Source organism: Chionomys nivalis, chromosome 26 (genome assembly GCF_950005125.1).
Source record: "Chionomys nivalis chromosome 26, mChiNiv1.1, whole genome shotgun sequence".
NCBI lineage: Eukaryota > Metazoa > Chordata > Mammalia > Rodentia > Cricetidae > Chionomys > Chionomys nivalis.
The window spans coordinates 10,066,426-10,090,711 of record NC_080111.1 but is presented as its reverse complement, the minus strand read 5'-3'; the positions used below and the strand labels follow the sequence as shown (position 1 = coordinate 10,090,711).

Genomic DNA, 24,286 nt, shown 5'->3' with positions numbered 1-24,286 from the left:
GCTAACTTTTCCACAGTCAAACATTCCTCCCACTCACCCTTCAGTCATAAGGGTAGAGTGGGAAAAAGGCTTCTGGACTGTGGGACTCTCCCATTAGGACTGTGAGAAAGCAATGTCAACAGAGGGAGAGCTCTTACCGGTAGGATGGAACAGAGCCATGCCCATCCCCCAGCCTCCAGGAACAACTGTATGAATCTACCAAGACATAAAGCAGAGAAGTTGAGTAAACACATCTCAAGGAAATATGACATTCTACTGTTTTATTTTCATTCAATGTCTCAGTAGCAAACAGAATTGTAATTCAGAAGAATCCACGTGCAATTGCTGTCAACCATGACGGACTATATTAAAGGCCCCTGCAAGTGATCCCAACAGCTTTTTGGATGAACTGCATAGATTCCAAGATTTTGAAATACTTGCCACTTGAGGAATATGGAAGTTGCTTTTCTGTAAGATTTTGGAGGGGATAAGCCAGCGAATGGTTTGGGGGATAACATCCACTGAATCTGCAGGTACACAGGCATAAAAAAAAGGCTGGTTTTCTCTTCTTTCTGGATAGAATTTGATATTCTGCTGATGAGCACTTGGCTCTGGCATCCGATTGGTTGGTGGGTTTGATTCTTCTGATTCATAATGATACAGTCTTTTCCTCCTTGTGTGCTTCTCTCCACTGTGTGAGGGACTATAATTTGAACGCTGAAAGACATTGAACATTCTCCACAAATTAGATTTAGCCTTCCTTCTTTCTTTGACTTGTGGGTACACATAAGACTTGCCATATTTTTTTGCAAGATTCAATTTAGTATTCGACTCAGTTGCTGAGGAGGCTAAAGAGTAGCTTGTTCTGCTCCATGTGGTCCTGGTCCAGTGCTTGTCTTCACGGAATGTTATAGAAGATGTTGTCGACTCCATTTCCACAGTATTGGGTGGGCTGTGACACAGCCCGTCAGGAGACTGCATCTTGGAGTTTAACCTGTGTTTCCTACTATTTCCAGACTGATAGCAAGGTTGTGCCACAGGGGAGGTGTGTTTTCTCTGGGTTCTAGTATGATGGTCATTTGGATTGTCACCGTAAACTGATTTCAAAAGAGTTGCTCCATCCACTCTGTGAAGATCCGCCAATGAAATTGCTTTGGGTACCTCAAACAGAAACTTTTGTGAACCCTTAATTAAGTAAAAATTGTTTCCTATAAACACACATTCCTCACTGTCACTTTCTTCAGAAGATGGACATTCCACCAGGTCAGTAGCTGGACATTCCGCCAAGTTAGTAGCCGGACATTCCTCCAGGTCAGTAGCCGGACATTCCGCCAGGTCAGAAGCTGGACTTTCCGCCAGGTCAGAAGCTGGACTTTCCATCAGCTCACTTGAAGTCTCAGTATTTAGGCGACCATCATTGGTCCAGTCATCAGAAATCCAAGATGAATGTGAACTGGCTAAATGAGCAGTGTTTTGCTGAGTTCCTGATATATTATAATGCTTGTATAAACTGGTCTCTTGAAAGCATAAATGACATTGTTTATCCTTTTCTGGCGTCATCTGTAATTTTAACTCTGAAGGAATCATCGTATCATTCTGTTCTGTGCCTTGTAGACCAGCGGGAACAGCAAACGCATGAGGTGGCTCCTGGAATTTTCTGGTGAAGAATGAACTTCCTTGTGGGTTTTTCTTTTGGAAAGGAACATGTTGTAAAAGGTCCGTGTCCAACAAAAGACTACTACTTTCTTCTCTGTCTTGGACTGCTTTACATTCTGAGCCTGAACCCACATCTAACTTGTTCGTGTGTTTGGGAAGTACATTTGCTTTAGAGACCACAGGGACAGAAGGCCTAGGGACTGAGCGGAGGTATTTGCATTGCAGATCATGGTCGATTTTGCAAAAAGATTTTTCATCAAAAAGTACTATAACTCTGTTTGTTTGTTTCTGTTCTTTGGTGGCAGAATGGATACACGTAAATAGGGGTTTTGATTTATCTTGGGCACTGGCCATTGCATAAGATTGGGCTGCCATTCTGGGAAGGTTGCTTGTTTTTATCTCCAGGGCTTTTGTTTCAAAGTGCAAAAGGAGGTTGTCCCTTCCTTTCTCTGAGAACTTCTGCAGAATGTGACTCCGAGTTTCTGGTGATGTTACACTTTCTTGCTTTTTGATGCCCTTTGCTCCTGTCGTGACCTCGCTGCTATTTGAAACATACATTGTCTTTACACAGCCAACAGGAGGAAAATCTCTTTGGTAATTGTTTTCTAAGTTATCGTGTATAGTGCCAGCTTTTGGAGATGCAAAATTTATTTTTATATGTTTTAGGTAAAGCCTGCAACTGGACTCTTCTGAAGTAGTCCTTTGGGGCTGAGAGTTACACTTCTGGCAAGATATGGTCACGAGCTCTGGTATCTGACTCAGTTTTATCTCAGTTGCTTTAGAATCTAAATGCATACTTAGCTTACTTAGTTCTTTTACACATGTCAAGATGTCCTTCGTGTCTCTAGCATCTGATAATTTCTTCTGGAATTCAGAATGACAGACTCTCTTTTCCCTTCTTGGGTTTGTTTCCAATTCTACTGGTCCTTCATTGTGAGGTGGACTTATCATGGAAACGCAAAGATTGCTGATGGTGATCCCTGCCACACGTTGACTACTTGGAACCATGGTTTTTGGTTTCTTGAAGGCATATTCTAATTTCCTCTTCCTGCTTGAACTACCACATCCTATGATACCAAGTGTCTTTGAAATTGGGTGCTTTGGGATTATCATGGTTAAATATTTGGGTTTCAGATTTGTTTCTGAGAATCTGCTTTGCTGGCTTTCAGGACAATCAGGAATACAAACATACAATGAACTGGGTGTGTGGGTTTGAAGCAGTTTTTGTTCTTGGATGTTTTGCTTTGCAGTAGATAGCTCTAATTCCCTTTTAAGCTTTTCTTGGGGTGGGTAGCCATTCTCTCTGCAAGTGCCTACCTGAGTCTCCATCTCAGGTTCCTCTGTTGCTGGAGGAAAAACAAGGCTTGTAGGGCTGCTGGTGCGCTCCCTGGCTTTATTCTCCAGCTGGACCACACAGCTCTGCTGCATTTCTCTTCTGTCCTCTTCTAGGGCTACCCCTTGGCTCCCACCCGCTTTTAACGCCCCTTCTTTCTGACTTGCAGAATAGTTGCTGTCCATTTCTGGTTTTGTCTGCTTCAGATTTTCATCGGAGGCTGTGTTTGTTTCTTCCAGGTGTTCAGATTTCAGCGGAGACTCATGGGACTTCGGAGGCAATGCTCCATCACAGTGTTGTTCTTCCGGAACACTTGAGGGTGAATCTTCTGTCCTTCTTGTGGCATTAAACTCTGTAGTACTCATGTGTACCCCTAACTGCGTTTGCGGGTGGATACTCACTGAGGTTTTCTTGTCCACATCTGTTTGTAAAGGTATCCTCCGATTTTTGCTGTGAACTGGACCATTAGGAGGGGAGGACTTTGACTTTATCATCTGTCCACACGTGGACTGAGGCATGGCTTGTTCTTCCATGTTAACATTTTGTTCTTCCTTATTTTGAGACATCTTTGCTGGAGTTAACATTTTGCTTAGTGAAGCATTACTCTGTCTGTCTTTCTCTGATGTCATGAAGCTACCTGAACCAGTTTCCTGTTTTCTCTCTGCCACCGATCGTTTTGAGCACACGAGGGTATCAGTTGTGACCAGGGCTTCCTTGAGTGATATTTCAGTTGGATAAACTGAAAACTTAGGACTTGTTTTGTTACTTAAATTACCTTTGAATTCATTTTCCTTTTCCCAATGCCCAATTTTAGTTGGAGTTTCCTTTTCACATTTTTCTGGCTGACCGTTTTGCCCTTCGAAGGACATGTGCAGCATTTTTTCCTTTTTAATGGTACCTAATCTCGTGAGATAAATTTTATGATCTTGGGGGTCTGATTCATATTCCATTTCAACTTGTGGATGATCACTTGTTTGATGGACCCTGGTCAAGGACTTTGACTTCTGTAGCACATTATATTCTGTTGTCTTAACAATACAGTCACTCTCAACCACAGCTGACTCTTTGGTTGCTGGTTCCTGGGCATCTGCTGCTTCTTGGAAATTTCCCTGTGGGTAAGAGTGTCCTGTACCACTGGCTGTACCTCTCTGTGTTTTGTCCTGTGAATACTCAGAAGGGTGTGATGGCAAGGACAGGAAAGATCGTGTTGCAACCACAACCAGTTCACTTTTACCGTTGTGTACTTTTTTCTCCAGAAACTTCATATTCAGGACAACTTCCATGGTGTTGAGGAGATGTGGAATTGGTGAGACCTTTGTCCTTTTGCAATGCACCCCAGCTGTGAAGCCTACTGTGATTTTTATCTGTTTTTTATATTGTTTTCCTTTTCTGACAGGACTACACACGGCTTCTTTGTCAACTATTTTCTCTGCATCTGGGGAAGATAGTGTACTTCTTAGCCTTTCTTCACCCACTTGCACACCTTTACATAAGGGAATATTGGTTGGAGAAGGTTGAGAAGTCTGCATTTTTCTTAAAACTCGGGGTTCACTTTTACTGTCTTGTTCTTTTGGTTTTGGCACATTGATATGTATATGGAGTTCTGTTCTGAAGAGCTTCTGAGACAGAAGTAATTTGTGTAATTTCAAAGTTACCTTGACTCCTCGCCTGTCTATTATTTCTTTTTGATACGTCTGTTCTCTCTGAGATAAATGCTGTTTTTTTACATCTTTCATGGTGTCAACAACAATGGCCTCTCTAGGTACTGTTTCTCCTTTAGTTGAGGACCTCTGCAGAGCCGAATTTCTAAGTCTTAGTTTTGTGTCACTGAATTCTAATTTCTCAGACAGTTTGGGATGAGACTGATCTGGCAACAAAGGAGAGGATTTAGTCAGATCTAAGACGTGCTCGTCTTTCAGTTCCTGCACCATTGTTTCTTGATACGTGTGAGTTGTTACGATCTTTGCTGTTTGCATTCCGGCTTCTGCCTTTTCCTCTGACGTGGGCTGTTTTTCATTTTGTAGACCAATTGAAGTATCTCCAGCAATTTGCTGTTTGTAAGTGCCTCTTTCCGAACCAAATGGGTTCTGGACGTATCCCAAAGAGACAGAGGATCTTGTTAACACTGTTGTACAATCTTTCTTGATTCTGGCACTCACAGTAAGGGTAGGTTGGGGAGACGTAGCAACAGAAGTCTTAGACGACTTCTGAGTTAATGTTACACCTGGCTTACTTCCATCTTCTTTCGCCTCTCCCCCTTGCTCCCTAGTTTTCCCCTGAAGGTCACTCAAATTCTGCATAGGTAAAGTAGGTGATTTCTTCGCCTTTGAATATATTTCCTCGGCACGCACTATGCTGTTTACAGTCCCAACCTTTTCTTCCTGTGCCGCATGTTCCTTCAATGAGTTTATCTCATTGTAAACTTCTCTATCAACTATCTGTGTATCTGAAAATTTATTGAGTTGCAAGTGTGAGACAGAAAATGCTACAGCTGTGTTTATCTGATCGACAAGTTTTTCTTCCTGGGTTTCTCTCTGCAACTCCTTGATACTGAGTGCATGTGATCGTGCTAATTTCTTTACGTTTTGATCCACTAATTTGGGGATCTTTTTGTCTCTCACATCTTTTCTGACTGTATTTTCTTCTTCTTCCTGTGTTGGTTCTTTATTGTTCCACCATTTTGCCTTTCCATGTGGTAAGTATTTAAAAGGTGATGTCTTTCCCTTTTGAGCAATACCTATGAGGCTTAGTCTATCTTTCAAATGTACAATATTATTTCTATATTCTTTCCTCTGTGGAGCATACTTTAATTCTGTTAACTTGCATAACTTATCTCTACTAAATGCCTTTGAAAATGGCACTTTTGTGCAGTTCAGTGACAGCAAGGGCTTTAGAGGTGGGAGGCAGCACTCTAGTTGTTCTGACTTATGTTTTTCGACTTTTATTCTTGAATTCAAATTACGATGCAACAGAGGTGGTAATGAAATACAAGAGTTCTTCAGTTTTGTGTCTGATTTACTCAACCCTTGTCGTACCTTCCCCTGTCGTTCTATACTGTCAAACAGCAAAGTTAACTTCTTTCCACTGAAAGGATAAGACAGTGATAATTCCTCTGTCTTGAAGGTAATGTTAGAGACCATTATTCTCTTCATGTCCCTTCCTTTTATGCCATTCTTCTCTTCCTGTGAGTTATGTTTTTCTTGTCTTATATCACTTGAGATAAGCACATCACTTTCCTCTTTATTCAATTTTAAGTGAGGTAAAGGGATGGAATCACGTGCTTTTATTACAACTGAACCTGGTTTATCCTTTCTATGTTTTATCCATATCATTTTCTCTTTCTTGTAACAATGTAGCTCTGAGTTATTGCTTGGGGTATAATCATTGGGACGTACTAATTTCTTCGAGTTTAGGGTTTTTCTTTCAGGGTGTATTGTGTCATTCATAACTCTGTATTCTATGTTACCCTTCTGTTTTTCATGCAAAAACTTCAAGCATAGTGAAAAGCAGTGTAAGAACATCTTAGACAGACACATCTCTTGCTTCTTTGGACTTGCTCTAAGTAACAGTTCCATTTCGCTGACTGTTGGCATGGATGAGCTATCATTTGACACTAACTTACTTATCTGTATCCCAGCAGATAATTTTTTTGATGGCAAAAGGCTTGGACAGTTTATAGTTTTACTGCCTGACTCCAAAGGCAGCTCTGGATCTTGTTCTTTTGTTTGCTCTAGAATAACTGAGGGCAAAATCCACGCTGGTTGACATTTACACCCGGTACTTAGTTGAGCTTTAGATGACAAATCTGGTCCCTTTACCTTGCTTGACACATTGCCTACTTTTAACAATGCTTCCTTTGTGTGAGGTTCTGAATGTGGCTGGACATAGGAATCATTTTGGGAACATGATAGATGTTCATCCAAACTCTTGAGGGAAAATGACAGGTGGTAACGGTTTTGTTCCTTTGTCCTGTTGTTATGTTCTTCCTTTTCTGTATTTAAAGCGTGATAGTCCAGACTGTCTACTGTTTTTAATTCTTTCTCTACCTGTGGTGATGTAATTTGATGTGTATCCCTCAAGCTGTGAGTGCCAGATGCTGGAATAGGCTCGCACGCATCCTCTGGATGCTCAGCTCCACCCTTAGCACGCAGGTTAACTCCTTCTGAACTTGGAAAGTGACCTCCTAGAATCTTACCTTCACTTGCTGCTTTTCCTAGCACCGGGTTAAAAATCTTTGAATCTAGTGCTGCTTCTGCTGAGATTTCTTTCTGTGCGTTTTCAATCTGAAGTTTGTATAATACGCAAGATAAAAAAAATTCCATAATTTGTTCTTTGTTCTGGGCAAAAATAGTCAGTTGTTTTGCCCTGATTTTTTTTGAAATCTCCACTTTCTGTCTGTTTAATTTTAGCGGACTGGCAGTTGGTTCGGCTTTTCCTTTGCCCTTGAGATTCATTTTGGCACCTATGGCACTGGCACCACTGTCCTTCCTTGTTGTACTAGAGCTTGGTTTTGAATGACGAGGAGCCCTCTTGTGGCAAGGTACAGAATTCAGAAAGATTCGAGGCCTGTGACCTGACTTTGCATGGCCTCTCAGAACTGTACCTGTTTGGTATAGATTCTCTAGATCTGTGCAGAGAAACGCCTGTGCTTTGGAACCTAGTTCTGGGTCAGTTCCTCTTAATCCAAATAGATGGGAAATATTGTTAATGTTATGATCCGTACCCACTTCCTTAGCTACCTTTGTGCTTTCCAAGTGAAAGGGCTCCCTAAAGGGGCAGGGGACATTCTCCAAGCCTGCTGGCCAAGACTCTCCTTGTTTAAACAATTCTTGCAGCTTGCATGTCTCTTTCTGGAAAGCATCCAGTTCCACGAGAAATACATCATGTTCTTTGGAACTTGAAATGTTCATCTTCTCGGGTCCTCCTCTTCTGGGTGGAACTGAAAGTGCGTGTTGGATGGAGTCTTTCCTAACTCCTTGCTCTACTCTTTGTGCAGTCGAGAATTCACATTCTGTATCTGCTCTGGGTCTTTGAGCCACAAGCCTACTGGAATCAGTTTCTTCCGTCTCTGGAAACACGACACGGTATGCTTCTTTTTCTAAATGGACACTCCAGTTGATATATCTAGGCTTCTCCATTTGTTGGCCAGGCATTAACTGATCTTTATTCCGTGGGGTAATATCTAGTAAAAGCACTTGGTGTTCTTTTTGCTTCATAGTATACGCTACTGATTTTCTGATGGTGCTCGATGTTGAATTGTTATCAGTGGGCTGCATAGATAACATATTAGTTCCGTTCAGTGGCCTTCGGGGTTTGCCTTTCCCCTCTTTTACTTCTCTAAGCTTTTTAATTTGACACACAGTGTAGCCAGAAGCACAAAAATCCTTCCACGGTAAGTCTGCCACAGTTTTCTCCTGGGGGAGCTCCTTCTCTGTCTTAATGTTGTGTCTACGCTCCTTTCTGTCGCTGTGGGCTCCATATCTGGTAACGCCAAGGAACTTTCTATAGGTTGTCTTCCTCAACTTCATTTTGATCGTTTTGTGACACAGGACGCCTTCCATGAAAGCTTCGCTTTTTTTCTTATGACATATAACTTTAGACATCAGCTTCTGCGTGTAGTCTAGGCTTGTCCCTTGTACACACAACCTTTGCTGAGTCCACAATGTGGCCACACCCCTGCTTGGTTCTGTCCCATCTCTTTGCCCGAACATACCACTGTTCATTGTGTTGATAAACTGTGTTCTGGGTGGTGAATTATTTGGAAATGGAGTGGGATTCATCATTGTTGCTTTTATGTCTTTTGCCATTTCAAAATTGTTACCCCCTCTACTTCTTTTTCTCCTCTTTCCCTGTTGTTTAATAAGCAAGAGTAGTTTTTCAATACTTCTTGAAACGTGATCCATATCGGAAATACATTCTGCATTTGAGACTTTCTTCAGCTGCGGAGTCGAATTCTTTAGTAGTTTGTCGCTTATTTTCATGTTTTCCTTTGGCTCTTCAGTATGAGGTTGGCATGGTACCTGGGCGGGAATGGATCGCGGAAGAGGGTCTGTAAACATATTTTGTTGCTGTACCATAAGTCTCGGAATAAGCAATGATTCGTTTGGATCTAGTGGGTTTTGCATTACTTCCATTTCTCCTATCATCTGTGGACTTGATGTTTTGATGTCTTGTTTTTTTATGAACTTGTTTGTCATTCCAAAACGAGAAAATTCCTTCATCGTCTGAAGAATCACCCCTTGCTTCAGTGGATAGTCCTGTTGTAGACTGTCTTGTGGGCCAGTGTAGACTTTTGTTCCTCCTCTGCTTCTGGAGGCAGCTAGCTCAATGTTATCAGTTTCATCTCTCTGGAAAGTTAACTCAGAGTTTGTCTTTCTTTGTAAATTGTCTAATTTGCAAGAGTGATGCTCTTTAGTTTCTTCTGACTTAACCCAAAATTGTTGCGTAAATTGCCGGTGAATGTCCTTGAAAGTGTGGTCCTCATGCACGTCTTTCATATCTTCTAGTTTCCTAGGTACTTCGACACATCCTGACCCTGACTTTTGCCTTTGGTTGGATGGTTTCTCCACAATTTTCTGTGGAAGAATGTTTTTTCTTCCTCCCAACTTGCCTTTCTCCAGTTTTACACTGGTAAGCTTTGTAACTGGGGATACAAAGCATCCCAAGCTCAAACTAGCTTTTAGAACCAGGTTTTGTACATTTCTCCTCAGTTCAAATGCATTCCGGTGCTGGCGCTGCATGCTACGCCCCAGTTCTTTTTTATTGCCACGGTCCCCATGTCTAAGAAGTAGACGAACCGATATTTTCTTTGCCTTCAGCTTTGTTTGTTTGGCAAACACAGTAATTTTCACTTTTGATATTTTTGCCTTACCTTTCTGTCTTATAGTTTCAGGATAGGTAGTATCCCTGGCATAAGCACTGCACGTAGGTCCTAAGACATTAAGCTTTTCCTGTTTTCTTGGCAGGGCAAAAGACTTGGACTTTGTTTTCCTATCTGTTTTAAACTCACTGTTCTGCTTTTCAATGTGAAGAGTGTGTGTATTAGAGGAAAGAACAACCTCTTGGTTAAGCTCTTCTCCGACTTTTGCATTTCCTTCTTGATCTATTAAATAAATAGCTGTTTTCTGAAGCGTATCCTTGCAGTGCGCTGTGTTAGCAGAACGCACGTCTGACTTGAAAGGACCAGGTTGTCTCTTTTGATCTGCTCCAAATGGTAGCTGTGCAAACTCTTGTTTCCTCTTTGTCTGTGCTTTGTCCAGGCCGTTTCCTTCTGAAGATTTCTCATACGTATCCCATACGTTCTGTGATGACTCCATATTTACTTGTTGAATTGGCATACACATGTAGGTGGATTTCATATCTGTATTTACCTCACCATCATCTACTTTTATCTCTAAGGTTCTAGAATCCTGTGTCTTCTTTATGTTTACAGCAACGTGGTGTCCAGGAGGTGACTGTGACTCCATTGACTTCATCTGTGAAGGTATACCTTTATACATTGCCAGGTGGGGTGCTCTGATGCTACCCATATGCCTTTTAAATTCTTTGGAAGCAATTAAATGCCTGGCAATAGAAGTGACAATTCCTGTCAAATAAAATGAAGACTTTTCTTTTAAAGAAGACTGGTGAGTGTTCCTTACTCCATGTTTGGTAGTGGTACTGGCTGATTCACTGACTTTTGAACAATTGTGAGGTTTCTCCGTATATGAGAGTGCTTCTTTGAAGCTTACTTGCATGCTATTGATCTCTATTTTTACATTAATTTCTGAATTGGCCTCATAAGTTTGACTTGTTTGTGGCAAATATTCTCTGAAAAGTATTCCCTTTGACTCCTCAAGACTGGGTTTCTTCGTGAGATGGGCACTTGCTGTTAAGTTTTTCGTATAAAATGGAGCAGGTTCTGTTAGCACATTTTGCTTCTCTCCCCAGCGTTGCCCAACATGCACTTTAGCTTCCTTTAAAAAGTTGGAATCAACTTTGTCAACAGAATCATCACACTCTGCTATGCCTTCAACTGGTGATGCCCCATGTGTTGGCCGTGTATGGGTAGACTTTGATACTCCCGAACCTATCTCTGTTTTGAATGGATTTTCCACATTAGAGTTAGTTAATAGAAAGTGGATGGTGTTTTGAAATACACCAGTTGTATTTTCACTAAGCCATATTGCTTTCATTTTTGCTCTTAATTTAACTTTCTTATGGTTTGTGATAAAGTGTCCATCTTTTTTAATTATCTTCGAAACTGATATCTTCTTTTTCTTCGTGGCTGAAAATCTCCTATTCAACGTAATATTATTTTCTGATAATTTTCCTGTGTCCACCTGGCTTTTACAGTCGGATAAAACAGGTATGAAAAACTTGAAAGGTCTCAAGAAAGTTGTGGATAAGCTTGCTTGTAACTCTGCCTTTTCCTCTGCGTTAGATCTTTGAGGTATTCTACTAGAAAAAGCAGCTCTTGCTGCTGTATCAAGTGAAAGTTCATCAGTTGGGAGTTTGAGTGGACAACTCTCCGCATCTTCAACAGCATAAAGCAGTGCCTCCTCCATACATTTATCCCTTTTCAATTGGTGTTTCCCCTTATGGTGCCTATTCTTTCTATGGACTCTCATATGATGCCTTGCAATATGAAGCAGCCTTGAAGCTTGCCTTGCCTTGGGACTTATATATTTTTTGCCTGAAAACTCTAATGTGCTGTCCTCGCATTTGGATTCAGATGACACAGGGCTGGGCTCCTGTAAAGGTTCCAAAGATGTTAAGTCCTTTTCAGCCCATGCTTTTTGTTCAGAAATAGCGTAGTCCCATTTTCTCCTGGGCCCTTCGTCACAGGTGGCATCACAGGGTATGGAGCCAATCTCAGATCCCTCTGTATTTAGAAGTGGAGGCATTACACTCACCGTGTTGCTTTGTGGGGTACTCACAGTTAGAGAGCTGTTAATCATTTCATTTCCCTTGTCCAAGGTTTCTAAATTCTCTCTCTCTTTTGATATAGGTATGGAAAAGCTCAAAGACCCTGGCATTGTTACTGCCAGTTCCTGAGCTAATGATCTTTTATTTTTCTCTGATGTTGGATTTTTCGATATTATTATATTAAGAGTATCAGGCAAGAGAGCAGACTGTATTAGTAATTCAGAAATCGATGATTTCCAGGTTTTTGGAAGAAGACTGTTTCTATGACCACACTGTGGAATAGTCAATGTCTTTGAGACAAATGCTTTCCTTCTTTTCATACTTACACCAGTTGAACACATTTTACCTTGTAAGGCTTTGCGTGGAGATACCTTGCTTTTCCTTTTGGATCTTAGTACCTCAGGGGCTAAGAGATTCGAAGACTCTGTGATGGTTGCTTGTAGATCATTTTTAAGCCCTTCTCTTTCCAATCTTTCCCAACTGTACCGTTTCTGAGCATGAGTTCCATTAACAGGGATGTCATATTTTGCTCTATCGGGGCTAACTTCATCTATTCGTGATTCCTCTGGTTGTATGGGAGGAACCTTTGGACTTGATGTACACACAGCACACTCTCTTCGTGTTAGATCTGCTGGCTGACTTTGCTGCGGAATGTCCTGTTCTACAACGAACAGAATGTTCCTCTCTCTTTGTTCTCTTAATTTCTGAGAGTTAGGATCCCTGCTTTGATGTGGACACAATACAAAATGTCGACTATACTGTGAGAATGGCTTTAATAATGCGTCATCATCATTTTCCTTTTCTTCTTCATCTTGAAGATCAATTTTTTTGATGTCATCTAAAGGAACCTTTCTTTTTTGAAGCAGTATCTCTAGATTCCATTGTATCGAACAGGGTGTCTTTTCATTTGGTGTGCCTTTTTCTGAGCCTATCTTGCTGCTCGTATTAATATCCAGTGCGACATTTGTCAAGGAGGATGTTTCGGCTGCAAGTGTTTTCTCTCGATGCCTGCCGTTCATTTTGGCGGTGTCACATTTCTTTTCCCCACTCTGCTTTGGATTCGTGTGTGAGGCAGGTGGCTCCTGTGCCTCCTTCTCGCCGTCAGCAGCATGTCCCTTGTGTCGTCTGTCACCAGACAGATCCCTGTCTCTTTCAGATAATGCACTGTCCTCTAGTTTCCCTAATTTAAATTCAGCTGGGATGGGGCATAGGGTAGAACAGGAAGTAACTTCTGTAGGTGTCTGTGGTTGTACCTGAGTAATTGTTCTTCTTACTTGGTTCAGTTGGGTATCTGACTTAACAAGGTCATGGTCTTTTTCTTGATGCACATCAAGTATAAGGGGAAGGCTCTTCTGTGTGACCAGGAAACGTTCTGGTTCCTCTTCCCCTTTCTCTTCATCGCTCTTCATGCTAGGGAAATTGCTTAAATCAGCAGAAGCCAGAAACTGTGCGTTTCCTCCATCTGGGGATTTCTCTCTTGTTTGCTGCATACAACCAAGTCTTCTTATTTTCTGTTTACCTGCTCGTGATTTTGACTTTCTCCTTTTTTGGTTGAACAAAATGTATACCTTAGAGTGAATGATTTCCAAGCAAACACCTGCTATGCTACCCTTCTGCTGTGGATCGTTCAACCCCATGTGGTTTAGTTTGTTGCTGTATCTGAAGTTAACTGTCTGTGAATCTGAGGTCTTTATTTCCCTATTTCTGTATTTACGACTCACTGTTGTCTGCTTCCTTGATCTTCTTAGTGCGTGTTTCTTCTCTTTCCGTCTAGAAGCAAAGGATCTAGTATCAGAATCAGAAGACTGTAGGAACGTCACCTGCAGACTTCTGGATGACTCTGCCTCTTTCCCCACAGGATACAAATCTAGTTCATGTTCAGACTTTTCATCAGATTCTAAATCATCGTCTGCAATGTCTGTCAGTTCACCAGATGAAGAATTCCCTGCCTCAGGAGATAAAGTTTTAGGAACCACAGGGAAGTTTCCACCATATTCTCTTCTGGTAGTTTGCTGAAATCCTTCAGCTTGGATGGGAGTCATCTGTAGGCTGTCCTCCGAAGCACTCTGCAGGGAATCTTTTTGGCTCTTTACACCCTGACGGTTAGCAGGTTGCTCTTGACTTAAAGAGATCGACGATGGCTCATCTGGAAGAGTGTCCTTCCTTTGATCGGCAGCAGCCCACCGGTGTTGGTCATGCTGCGGAGCTGCCTGTACAAAAGGTTCTTGTTTCTCTTGACGTTTTTTCTCTCTGTTGTCGAATGTTCTACTCTCAGCAACACTATCAACACCTATTTTGCTTGCTAGTTCTCCTTGCTTTAGCTGCGCATGATAGAACCCTCCTCGCAATCTTCTATCGATGAATAAGCAAAGAGTGTTTTGGCTTTCAAGTAAAACTGATTTAGCGTGGTTTATCCTTTTTAATTTGGTCTTAAGGTCCAATTTTAGATTCTTTTTATTGCCTGTGGTACTGAGTGTTTTGGAGGCTGGTGGTTTCACCTTATTCATATACGTGAGCCTCACGGCGCTCTTATTTGTGAATCTTGTTGGGTTTTTCTTCTTGTTAGAATGAGTCAACACAGACATGCGGTAATTTAAAGAGCATGAGAAAGCTTTTTGGGTAAAACCACAACTGATTTCCCTTGTATCATTCTTCCTACTTGGAATATTCCTCTCTCTTGATTGGATCAGAGGGTCTCCCATCAGTAATTCTCCCGATGTTGGAGGACCCCACTCTAATTCTGCACTATACTGGAGCTCGGCCTGTATAGATGTGCCAGTGTTTGTATTTGCAGAGCCCATTCTCAGTGAGTCACCCGATTCCCTAATTGCTTCAGTGGAAGACGCTCCTTGAAACAATTCCGTCTCCATCTTAATCTCCTTCACTGGATGCGCATCACATCTGTGGTTCCTCTTAACGTGAGCCACTGCCTCCGGCAGTACTTGCTCCACCAATTTCACACCATGACACAACTGAACTTCGAGAGTGTCTACAGTTTTGCTTTCTTTATGAAGGGAATCCAGATTCTTTTCTTTCTTTTCAACTTGTGTTTTTGGGGGTGTTATCTTGATACTTGTTTCATTACTGTGAATACTAGACCCCGGAGGGTGAACATTCAGAGGCACAGGTGCCAGTGTTACATCACGTAGTGTTTGTTTAATGAGTCTTTCAAAGCTGTCTCCCACTTTTCTCTTACGGTTCAGAGTGTCACGTGCAGTGAGAGAATGCCTCGAGGAAAATGCAGGTTTTTTCACTTTAATAATTCTGTGCTTGACACCGAGTCCATTTTTCGGCCCTGATGATTTTTTTCGGACTTTGAACGGTCCTATGGCAACTGCACGTAAGTCCTTTTTCAAGTTTTCTCCGTCTTCTGTAATACGACCATCTGGTGTTTGTGTGGGCTTTCCGCAGAATGGGATCTTGTGTCTGGTAGTTTCAATTAAACACTCAGCAGCAGGTGAGTTTTCTGGCATTAAAGCGGGGTGCCCGGGACTTGCAGCCTTGTCTCTGTCTGGAGGTTTGTCTGTCCTTTGCTTCACTTGCTCAACTTGTAGTGGATTTGTCAAGGGACATGGGCCAGTCTCCCACTCTGTAGAAACCGTCTGTGACCGCACTTCTTTCTTTGGACTTTGCATTCTTCTTTTTCCTGATTGGATTGGTCCCATTTCCAACTGGGCACATTCGTCCTTTTGCTTCAGACAGATGCTGACTCTGAAGGCTTCTGCCAGTGGTCCAACTGTTTCTCTCTTTTCCTCTTCCTCACTGCCCCACTCTTGGGGTTTTCTAAGTCTGGAGTGCTTATCAATATGCTTTACTTCCTGTATTTTCCTTCCATCTAGTAGTTCCTCTTGCTTTAGTGCAGTATGACAATTAATTGTCACTGTGCCTGCGTTGGTTTTTAATTTGTTACACATTTCCATATCAAAGGGTTGAGAAATGGTAGTCTGCCTGGTATTATGATAGGTATCTGACATCCCTTCATCCTGATGTCTATTTGTTTTATTGCTTCTGGTGTCACATTCCGGCTTCTCGCTCTCACTTGGGTTACCATAGTCTATAATATTAGCCGTCAATGGTTTCTCTTCCTTCAGATTTCTGCTTCCCGTCATCACTTGGACATTTATATCTTTGAATTCATTTTCCTCATGCTTTTGGGATCCCAGTGAAATAAGTAAACTGATACCTGGAAAGTTCAGAATGATTTCCCCTGAATATTTGGCATTCTGTACACTATCATTTGAAAAGTACTTTTGTATGTCTGGTGTACCGACTGCTGATTTCTCTCCATTCTCTGTATTTTCGATGTCCTTCTGTACTTTCATTTCTCTGTTTGATTCTATTTGGCGAAATAAAGCATCTTTCTGTGCAGATTCTGATAGCACTCCTGAAAGCCCCTCATGCTTTGGAATGTTCAGGTCAAATAAACAAGGAGTTGCCAGTTCAGGAGTGTTGACCATGAAAGAGTGTTCTGTGTTTTCAGTAGTGCCCAACCTTACTGTATCATTAGAATTTGTATAATTGACTTTTTCTGTATCTAGTGACTTCTTCAGAAAATGTTCACATTTTATGAGGTCTGGAATAACGGCCACCAGACATTTTGAGAAATACTTTTTATCATGCGGAGTGATAAGCTTCGAGACAGAAATGAGATGGGAAGCTATAGCTGACATTGTTTTCCTCTGATGTGTTCTTTTCTTCTTCTCGCATCTCAACGCTGTCTTGTTTTCTGAAGTACGACACGCTACGATTGGAAACAACCGTGAAGGGGAAGTTTGCTTTGCTTTGGGAGGCAGAGCTCTAAGACTGAGTTTTCTTTCGTTGCCTGGTGTCTTTCTCCCGTTTCTCTGCCTTTTGATGGTAGGTGAGAGAGGCACTGAACCGTATGCATCATACTGGTTTGATTCCAGTGAAGCCAGTGGTTGTTGGCCTGGTGCTGTCTTGTGTTGTGCCACAGCTTCAGCCAATAAATTTGAATTTAAAGACAAATATTCAGCATTCTGGAAAACACTATTTTGCCCTTTACCTAAATGGTTCCTCTTGTTTTGGTCATTAAAATGAACAAAATTTTGAGTCTTGCTGAAATGTTCAGCAGACTCTATGCCCTTGGTTGAATATTCTGTTTCAACAATACATAGGGTGTGATTGAAATGTTGGCCCTTATTTTCACGGTCTATTTGTTGAGCCTGGACAGAGTTTTGTGCACTGCTAGAAAACGGCGGTGTCGGAAAGTATTCAGGCTCAGAGAAACCACTCTGGCTGCTGTCTGAATCCTGGTCATGAATGAATTGTTGGGTTTGGCTAGTACACTGTGCTTCATGAATCAATTGATTCCGCATAGCACTTTGGTCTGGGAAAGTAGTTCGTGCTTCACCGGGAATAACCCCTTCATTATGTGAATAATGAGAATGAACTGAAGGCTCCTGAGCTCTGGGGTGCAGACATTCAGCTTCCCTCCATGATCTAGCTTTGGCGTTCACAGAGATTTTCCTTCTTATATTTTTTTCCACGCGTCTAATTTGCTCACTAGAAAGAAAGAAATGAACAGGAGGGGATGGTGCCACGTGGAGAGCCTTAGCTCTTGTAAATTTCAAAGCACGTTGCAAATTAAGAGCATCAGGAAGGGAAGTTTTTGTGCCGCTGGTTTTCATTGTTGAATATAAATTATCAGAGGATACTGTTTGATATTCACTTGGTGGATCTTTTCTGGGAAAGGAATTCATGAAAATGTCCTTAACTTTTGAGTGAAACATTGACAAAGGTGTATTGGTCCCACCTGAAGATGCGTGACTTTCACAAAAATGGCTTCTTTGATGTTCACATTCATTAGATGAAATCGTCCTTTCTATGGTGGTATATCTAATCTTCTCAGATGGAGGATTGCTTGGCATGCTTCTTGAAAAGGTTTCAACTCTGGAGATAAGAAAACAGTACTTGTGAGTTGCAATTTAAAATAAGCATGTTAAAGGGTCTTACTCTAGACTTAAGAAAAATCTGTCAGGGCCGGGCGGTGGTGGTGCATGCCTTTAATCCCAGCACTTGGGAGGCAGAGGCAGGCGGATCTCTGTGAGTTCAAGACCAGCCTGGTCTACAAGAGCTAGTTCCAGGACAGGCTCCAAAGCCACAGAGAAACCCTGTCTCGAAAAACCAAAAAAAAAAAAAAAAAAGAAAAAAAAAGAAAAATCTGTCATAGATGAAACCAGGTCTATTTACAAACACAAAGATAAAGGTGAAGGTACCATCCACATTGCCAAGGAAGCCACCACCTCATCATTTCCTGTAGTAGACCAATCAGTTGATAAAGTGAAGAAAAACATTTATTTAAGATAATTTCTCCCTCAATCTCTCTAAAATTGTTTTTTAGCAGCAATGACCCAATGAATAAAGATTATATACTTTTATGAAGAATATATTTCTACTCTTTAGATAATTTTTTAGATAGACAGCCTTATGAAAATTTCATAGGTATAAACAGAGGAATATCCTATAATATTAAGTGGAGTCTTCTATAGTCAGTCTTGCTAGCTATTTGTGAGGAAGAAAAAAAGCTACATTTGGGGCAAGTACTACAGTGATATTTTATGTTTTGATAAATAAAGCTTACCTGACGATCAGAGGGTACAAGTAAGCAACTAGAGACCAGGCAGTGGTGTCATACACCCTGAAGCCCAAGAGGCAGATGGATCTCTGGGAGTTCAAGGCCACCCTGGGCTCCCTTCTCTTCCTCCCTCCCTCTCCCTCCACCATGGGTAGCAGGCTCTCCCTGATGCCCCTTCTCAGGCCGCTGTCAAACTAGGCAGCTGCCTTGAAACCCAGTCAGGCTTTCGCTGTTCTGTGCAGCAAGAATCAGCTTCATATCTTCAAACAACATTGTCAGGAGATTTGGTAAGACAATTAGCAATACTTAAAGGGAGGAATTAGTTAAAAGAGAGAGTTTTTTTCCAATATTACAAATGGGAAATACCATTACAGTGGAAGGATTTGGATCTCCGGATGATAATATGCTGCACAGTTTGAAGATGAAATAGTTAAATGAGAGGGTATCTAGGTGGAATTTATGTAATGTCAGATGTAAACATTATCAGCTTTGCCATTTTTGTCTTATCACTAAAAAGTTGATTAATAAGAGTGCTAAGATACAGGCCTTAGAAAAAGTTAATAAAACAGATCCCAGAGATATTCAAATCCAGACAGAGAAATTTAGTGGAGAACCAATTTCAGCATTGCATTATAAGAAAAGAGAGGAATAGCCTAAGGTTTTCACACAACCAACCTTAATATATCTATCTAATAACCTTACAACAATTTACAAATGGCAGAGATTCTGTTACAGCTAACTGGAATCCTGTGGCAATGTTATATTTAAAGAGATTCAAGGAAGCGATCATCTCATATGACATGCATTCACCTTTTGTGAAGCAAATGTCAAACTCATGGTCAGTTTGTAATAGAATTATTCCTAAAGACTGGATAGAGTTGACTAATGGTGTTTTAGAGCCTCAATTACAATGGAGTGACTGGGTCAGGTAAGAGGCTAAGATTATTGATCAACAAAGTAAAGCTAGAGGTATGGAAACTCCCAATATCAAGTTATTGGAGAAGCGGACAAGGCCACGACAGTAAGGCAGGCTGTTTATGATGACCACACTCTGGTTTTATGATGCACAGCAGCCTTGAATACTTGGAACAGAATTGGAGAAATAGGAAAGTTGAGTCATTTTAAAGATATACAGAGCTCAAAGGAGGCCTTTACAGATTTATTACAAAGACTGACTTCAGTAGTAAATAGAATGATTCTGAATAGAATTCAGAAGTTAGAAAAATAATAATTGAATCTCTGGCTTTTGAAAATGCCAATTTCCTATTCAAAAGGATAATTAGCCTGTTAAAGGCATGGTCACACCTTTGGAAGGATGGATCAGAGACACAGTTATCATAAGCATGATGAACATAATGCTGCCTGGATAGGAGAAGTTATTTCTAGAGATGCAAGGAAAAATCAAAATGTCGAATGTTATAATTGTGGAAAACAAGATCACCTTAAAAGAAATTATTGACAGGGCCGGGCGGTGGTGGCGCACGCCTTTAATCCCAGCACTTGGGAGGCAGAGGCAGGCGGATCTCTGTGAGTTCGAGACCAGCCTGGTCTACAAGAGCTTGTTCCAGGACAGGCTCCAAAACCACAGAGAAATCCTGTCTCGAGAAACCAAAACAAACAAACAAACAAAACAACAACAACAAAAAGAACTAGTTCCAGGACAGGCTCCAAAAACCACAGAGAAACCCTGTCTCGAAAAACCAAAAAAAAAAAAAAAAAAAAAAAAAAAAAAAAAAAAGACGTTTCCATCGCAGTGTAATAATCCAATGAAATTATAAGGAGATGTCCTACTTGTTCTTTATACAACCAAACACCAGTACTTGTAGAAAGTTACCCAAAGGGTACTCAAAGGAATGGAATCTGGCAAATGAATGTATTCTATTTTGTAGAATTTGGAAAACTAAATATGTACACCACACCATTGATATCTATTCAGGTTTTCAGTGGGCAACTGCTTTGAGTTTGGAAAAGGCTGATTCGGTAATCACACATTGGCTTGAAGTTATAGCCATCAAGGGTATACCTGTACAAATAAAGACAGAAAATGCTCCAGCATATGTCTCTAGAAAATGAGACAGGTTTTTTTTTTTTTGCCTATTATGATACAAAGCATATTACAGGTATACCCCCACACACTTTTTCTGCTTCTTGAGACACCTACCTTAGGACTAAAGTTCTGAGGACCAAGGGAATGGTCCTAACAGAGCAACTAGACTTTAAATTTTAATACATTTGAAATATGGACAAATTAGACTATCTATTTCCAGGTTCATTCTGCAGAAAGAAATAAGTGATCTCAAAGAAAAATAAAACAGCCCTCTCGGTGCTTGTGTTTGGTGTGCATGTCTGTATATATATGCACATGCATGTTCACTGTGTGTGGTCACATGTGTATGCAGATGCACAGGCACATTTGCATACACGCATATGAAGGCCATATGAGGTCAGGTGTTCTTTCTCGTTCACTCTCTGTCTTCTGTCTGGAAGTAGGGTGTCTTGAGTGTAACCTAGTCAGCCATTTCTAGCTATTGGGTGTCTTAACCTCTTGAGGGCTTAGGACTACAGGTAGGTATCACACTAGATTAGTATGTGTGTGGGTGCTGGATCTCTCCAGCCCTCAGTGCCACTTCTTCATGTCCACCTCCTGATAACTTTTCAGCAACTCTGAAATCATTGCTATTCCTTTCACACAGCTTGCTGTTTCTTGTTTCCTTATCTTTGTATAGGTCTTGGAGTACCTTTATCTTCTAAACTATTTTCAGGGTAATTTTTATCTGTTCTTTAAAATCCAACTCCAGGGGGAGCTGGAGAGATGGCTCAGCGGTTAAGAGCATTGCCTGCTCTTCCAAAGGTCCTGAGTTCAATTCCCAGCAACCACATGGTGGCTCACAACCATCTGTAATGAGATCTGGTGCCCTCTTCTGGCCTTCAGGCATAAACACACACAGACAGAATATTGTATACATAATAAATAAATATTTTTAAAAAAATCCAACTCCAGGGTCGATGAATGGTTCAGCTTGCAAAACTGCTTGCTGCCAGGTCTGATGACCCGAGTTCAATCCCCAAGACCAATGCTGTAAGAGCAGAAAACTCGCTCCTGAAAGAAGTCCTCTGACCTCCCCATGTGTCCCCTATCTGCCACGCCACCATCAATCTTGTAAACAAACAAATCAATCCATAAATGTAATTTTAAACATCGAAATTCCAGCTCCCCTGTACCCTTCATGAAACCATTCTCAGGTTTAGACATCTCCTGAATGTTTGCAAACTGGACGGCAACTACCCTTTAGCTACATGTCGGAGATCAGACGCTAGCTCAAGCGTTTGTATGCTAGCATCCAACAGCACCTTCTGCATAGATGTTTAAACATCACTGCATGAGTTCTAGTTGAAATAACTAAGATAGCAACAAACAGCAATGATGATGTTGGTGTCTAAATCACAGAAGTACTTGTGAGCTGACAGATCCTGAATTACATTCAGACTTTCAGAGAACCTCTCAGATTTACAGGGCCCACTTCACTGTTGGCTCCATCCACAGAAGATGGTATTTTTTTTTTTGTACCAAGTGAATTATAAGAAATGGTGGTTACTATTTCTTTGTGAGCAGTGGGGGGATTTTATCATAAGCACCTGAGCTAACCTTTATATGCTTTATCTACTTTCTTTTTCTTTTCTTTTTTTTTTTTTTTTTTTTGGTTTTTCGAGACAGGGTTTCTCTGTAGCTTTGGTGCCTGTCCTGGAACTAGCTCTTGTAGACCAGGCTGGCCTCGAACTCACAGAGATCCGCCTGCCTCTGCCTCCCAAGTGCTGGGATTAAAGGCGTGCGCCACCACCGCCCGGCTGCTTTATCTACTTTCAAGGATAATTTTGCCAATATATGAAAAGCCCTTCTCACAGCTTGGAACAAGGCAACCACTTAAAAACTACATTGGAGCAAATTGTCGTTTACTGTGCCTTCCTAAAAGGAAGTATGAATAGGACGTAAACAGTTATATTGTTTCATCTTCTCACCTTTCCATGGAAGTTGTGTGGGAAATCGACCAGCTCTCCGTAGCTACACGGGGACAAAAAATTACAGTATCAGTATGTGGCTAAATAAGTTTAATATCAAAAGATGAAAATGTGCCGGGCGGTGGTGGTGCTCACCTTTAATCCCAGCACTCGGGAGGCAGAGGCAGGCGGATCTCTGTGAGTTCGAGACCAGCCTGGTCTACAAGAGCTAGTTCCAGGATAGGCTCCAAAACCACAGAGAAACCCTGTCTCGAAACCCCCCCCCCCAAAAAAAAAGATGAAAATGTAAACTGGACAGTCCTGGCTCATGCCTTTAATTCCAGCACTTGATAGGCAGAAGCCGGCAAATCTCTATGAGTTTGGAACTAGCCCGATCTCCAGAGCTAGTTCCAGGACAGCCAAGACCAAGACTACATAGAGAAACCATCTCAAAGAACAAACAAACAAACAAAACACACAGAGACAGACACAGAGAGAGACACACAGACGGACAGACAGACACACATAGAAATTGTGTGATACTTACCATATGTCATTCCTTTGTGGAAAATATCTTCATTCTGCTTCAAGGGAGAATATCAAAATGTTAGAGAAATCATCCAACCATCAAAGTTGTTTTTTTTTTTTTTTTTGGTTTTTCGAGACAGGGTTTCTCTGTAACTTTGGAGCCTGTCCTGGAACTAGCTCTTGTAGACCAGGCTGGTCTCAAACTCACAGAGATCCGCCTGCCTCTGCCTCCCGAGTGCTGGGATTAAAGGTGTGCGCCACCACCGCCCGGCTCCAACCATCAAAGTTAAATGTTTCTTTTTATAAATTATTATGTGTGCTTTTGAAAAATAGGAGAGAATGGTCAATCATTTCTTACCTTCTGAGAACATGAACTACCATTTTCCCATAGCTCAAGTTTCTTCTTAAAAAATTCAAAAGTTTTTATGAGGACTATCTCAAAAGTAACTCCCAGAAAAATTATAATCAGGGTTACTATCCAAACATTGTAAAAAATCCAGTAGTTTAGAAAGTCCCATGTTTTGCAAAATATATTCTCATCTAAGATAGGCTTCGATATGTGTTTAAAGAAATGGTATATTTTTGACATAATGGCCTGTTATCTCATTTACCCGGCCTTGATTTCAGAAGCCCCTCAGATACAAAATGCTGCTCTGTCCATCTAGCTCTTAAGTGCATACTTGCAAAGCTCTATTGCAGTGCCTGTGCCCAATGGCGCAGTGCTTGCCCTGGGGGCTGAGTAAAGGAAGGTACGTGTCACAATGGGTGTTTACTGAGCTCACAGCCACTCCTACGGTGACAAAAGGTCATGGGTGAAACATGTACAGTCCAAGTATGGTACTAGTGTTGGAAGTATGTAGGCTACACACACACACACACACACACACACATATAGGCAAAGCCTTGTACTACATAGCCTGTGCAGGCCTAGAACTCCAATGACTCCTATGCAGTCCAGACTGTCTTTGAACTAGAGATCCTCCAGTTCCAGCATAGGTGTGTGCTACCTCTGTTGGCATCGTTATGTAGTTAATCTTTTATTTTTCTTGAGATAGGATCTTCTATAACACAGCGAAGCCTTGAACTCTTTATACAGCCCAAGCTGCCTAGGAACTCATTGAAATCCCTTGCCTGAGCCTTCCAAGTACTGGGATTACAGGCTTGAACTACCATACTCAGTTTATATATTTTTAAATTCAACAAATAATGTTCTATCAATTTAATCTAAACTCTTTTTTTAAAAAAAACATTTATTTATTATGTATACAATATTCTGTCTGTGTATATGCCTG

General features: G+C 41.3%; 1 protein-coding gene across 1 annotated transcript; it reads right to left on the bottom strand.

Annotated features, from left to right (window-relative positions):
* Positions 1-327: 327 nt before the first annotated feature.
* Ccdc168 (coiled-coil domain containing 168) lies at positions 328-23,583 on the bottom strand. Its single transcript, XM_057758301.1, has 5 exons — positions 23,353-23,583; positions 23,014-23,050; positions 22,488-22,530; positions 1,368-17,785; positions 328-1,250 (listed from the first exon to the last, which is right to left on the bottom strand). The coding sequence occupies exons 1-5, from the start codon at positions 23,581-23,583 to the stop codon at positions 328-330; spliced, it is 17,652 nt and encodes a 5,883-aa protein (XP_057614284.1).
* Between the last annotated feature and the right edge of the window lie 703 nt (positions 23,584-24,286).

Excerpts from the sequence above, each read along its gene's own strand:
- Ccdc168 (XM_057758301.1), bottom strand. The coding sequence starts at position 23,583 with ATGTCAAAAATATACCATTTCTTTAAACACATATCGAAGCCTATCTTA. Across the intron at positions 22,531-23,013 it reads CCACAAAGGAATGACATATG|CTACGGAGAGCTGGTCGATT; the intron begins GTAAGTATCACA and ends GTCCCCGTGTAG. Across the intron at positions 17,786-22,487 it reads CACACAACTTCCATGGAAAG|AGTTGAAACCTTTTCAAGAA; the intron begins GTGAGAAGATGA and ends TCTTATCTCCAG.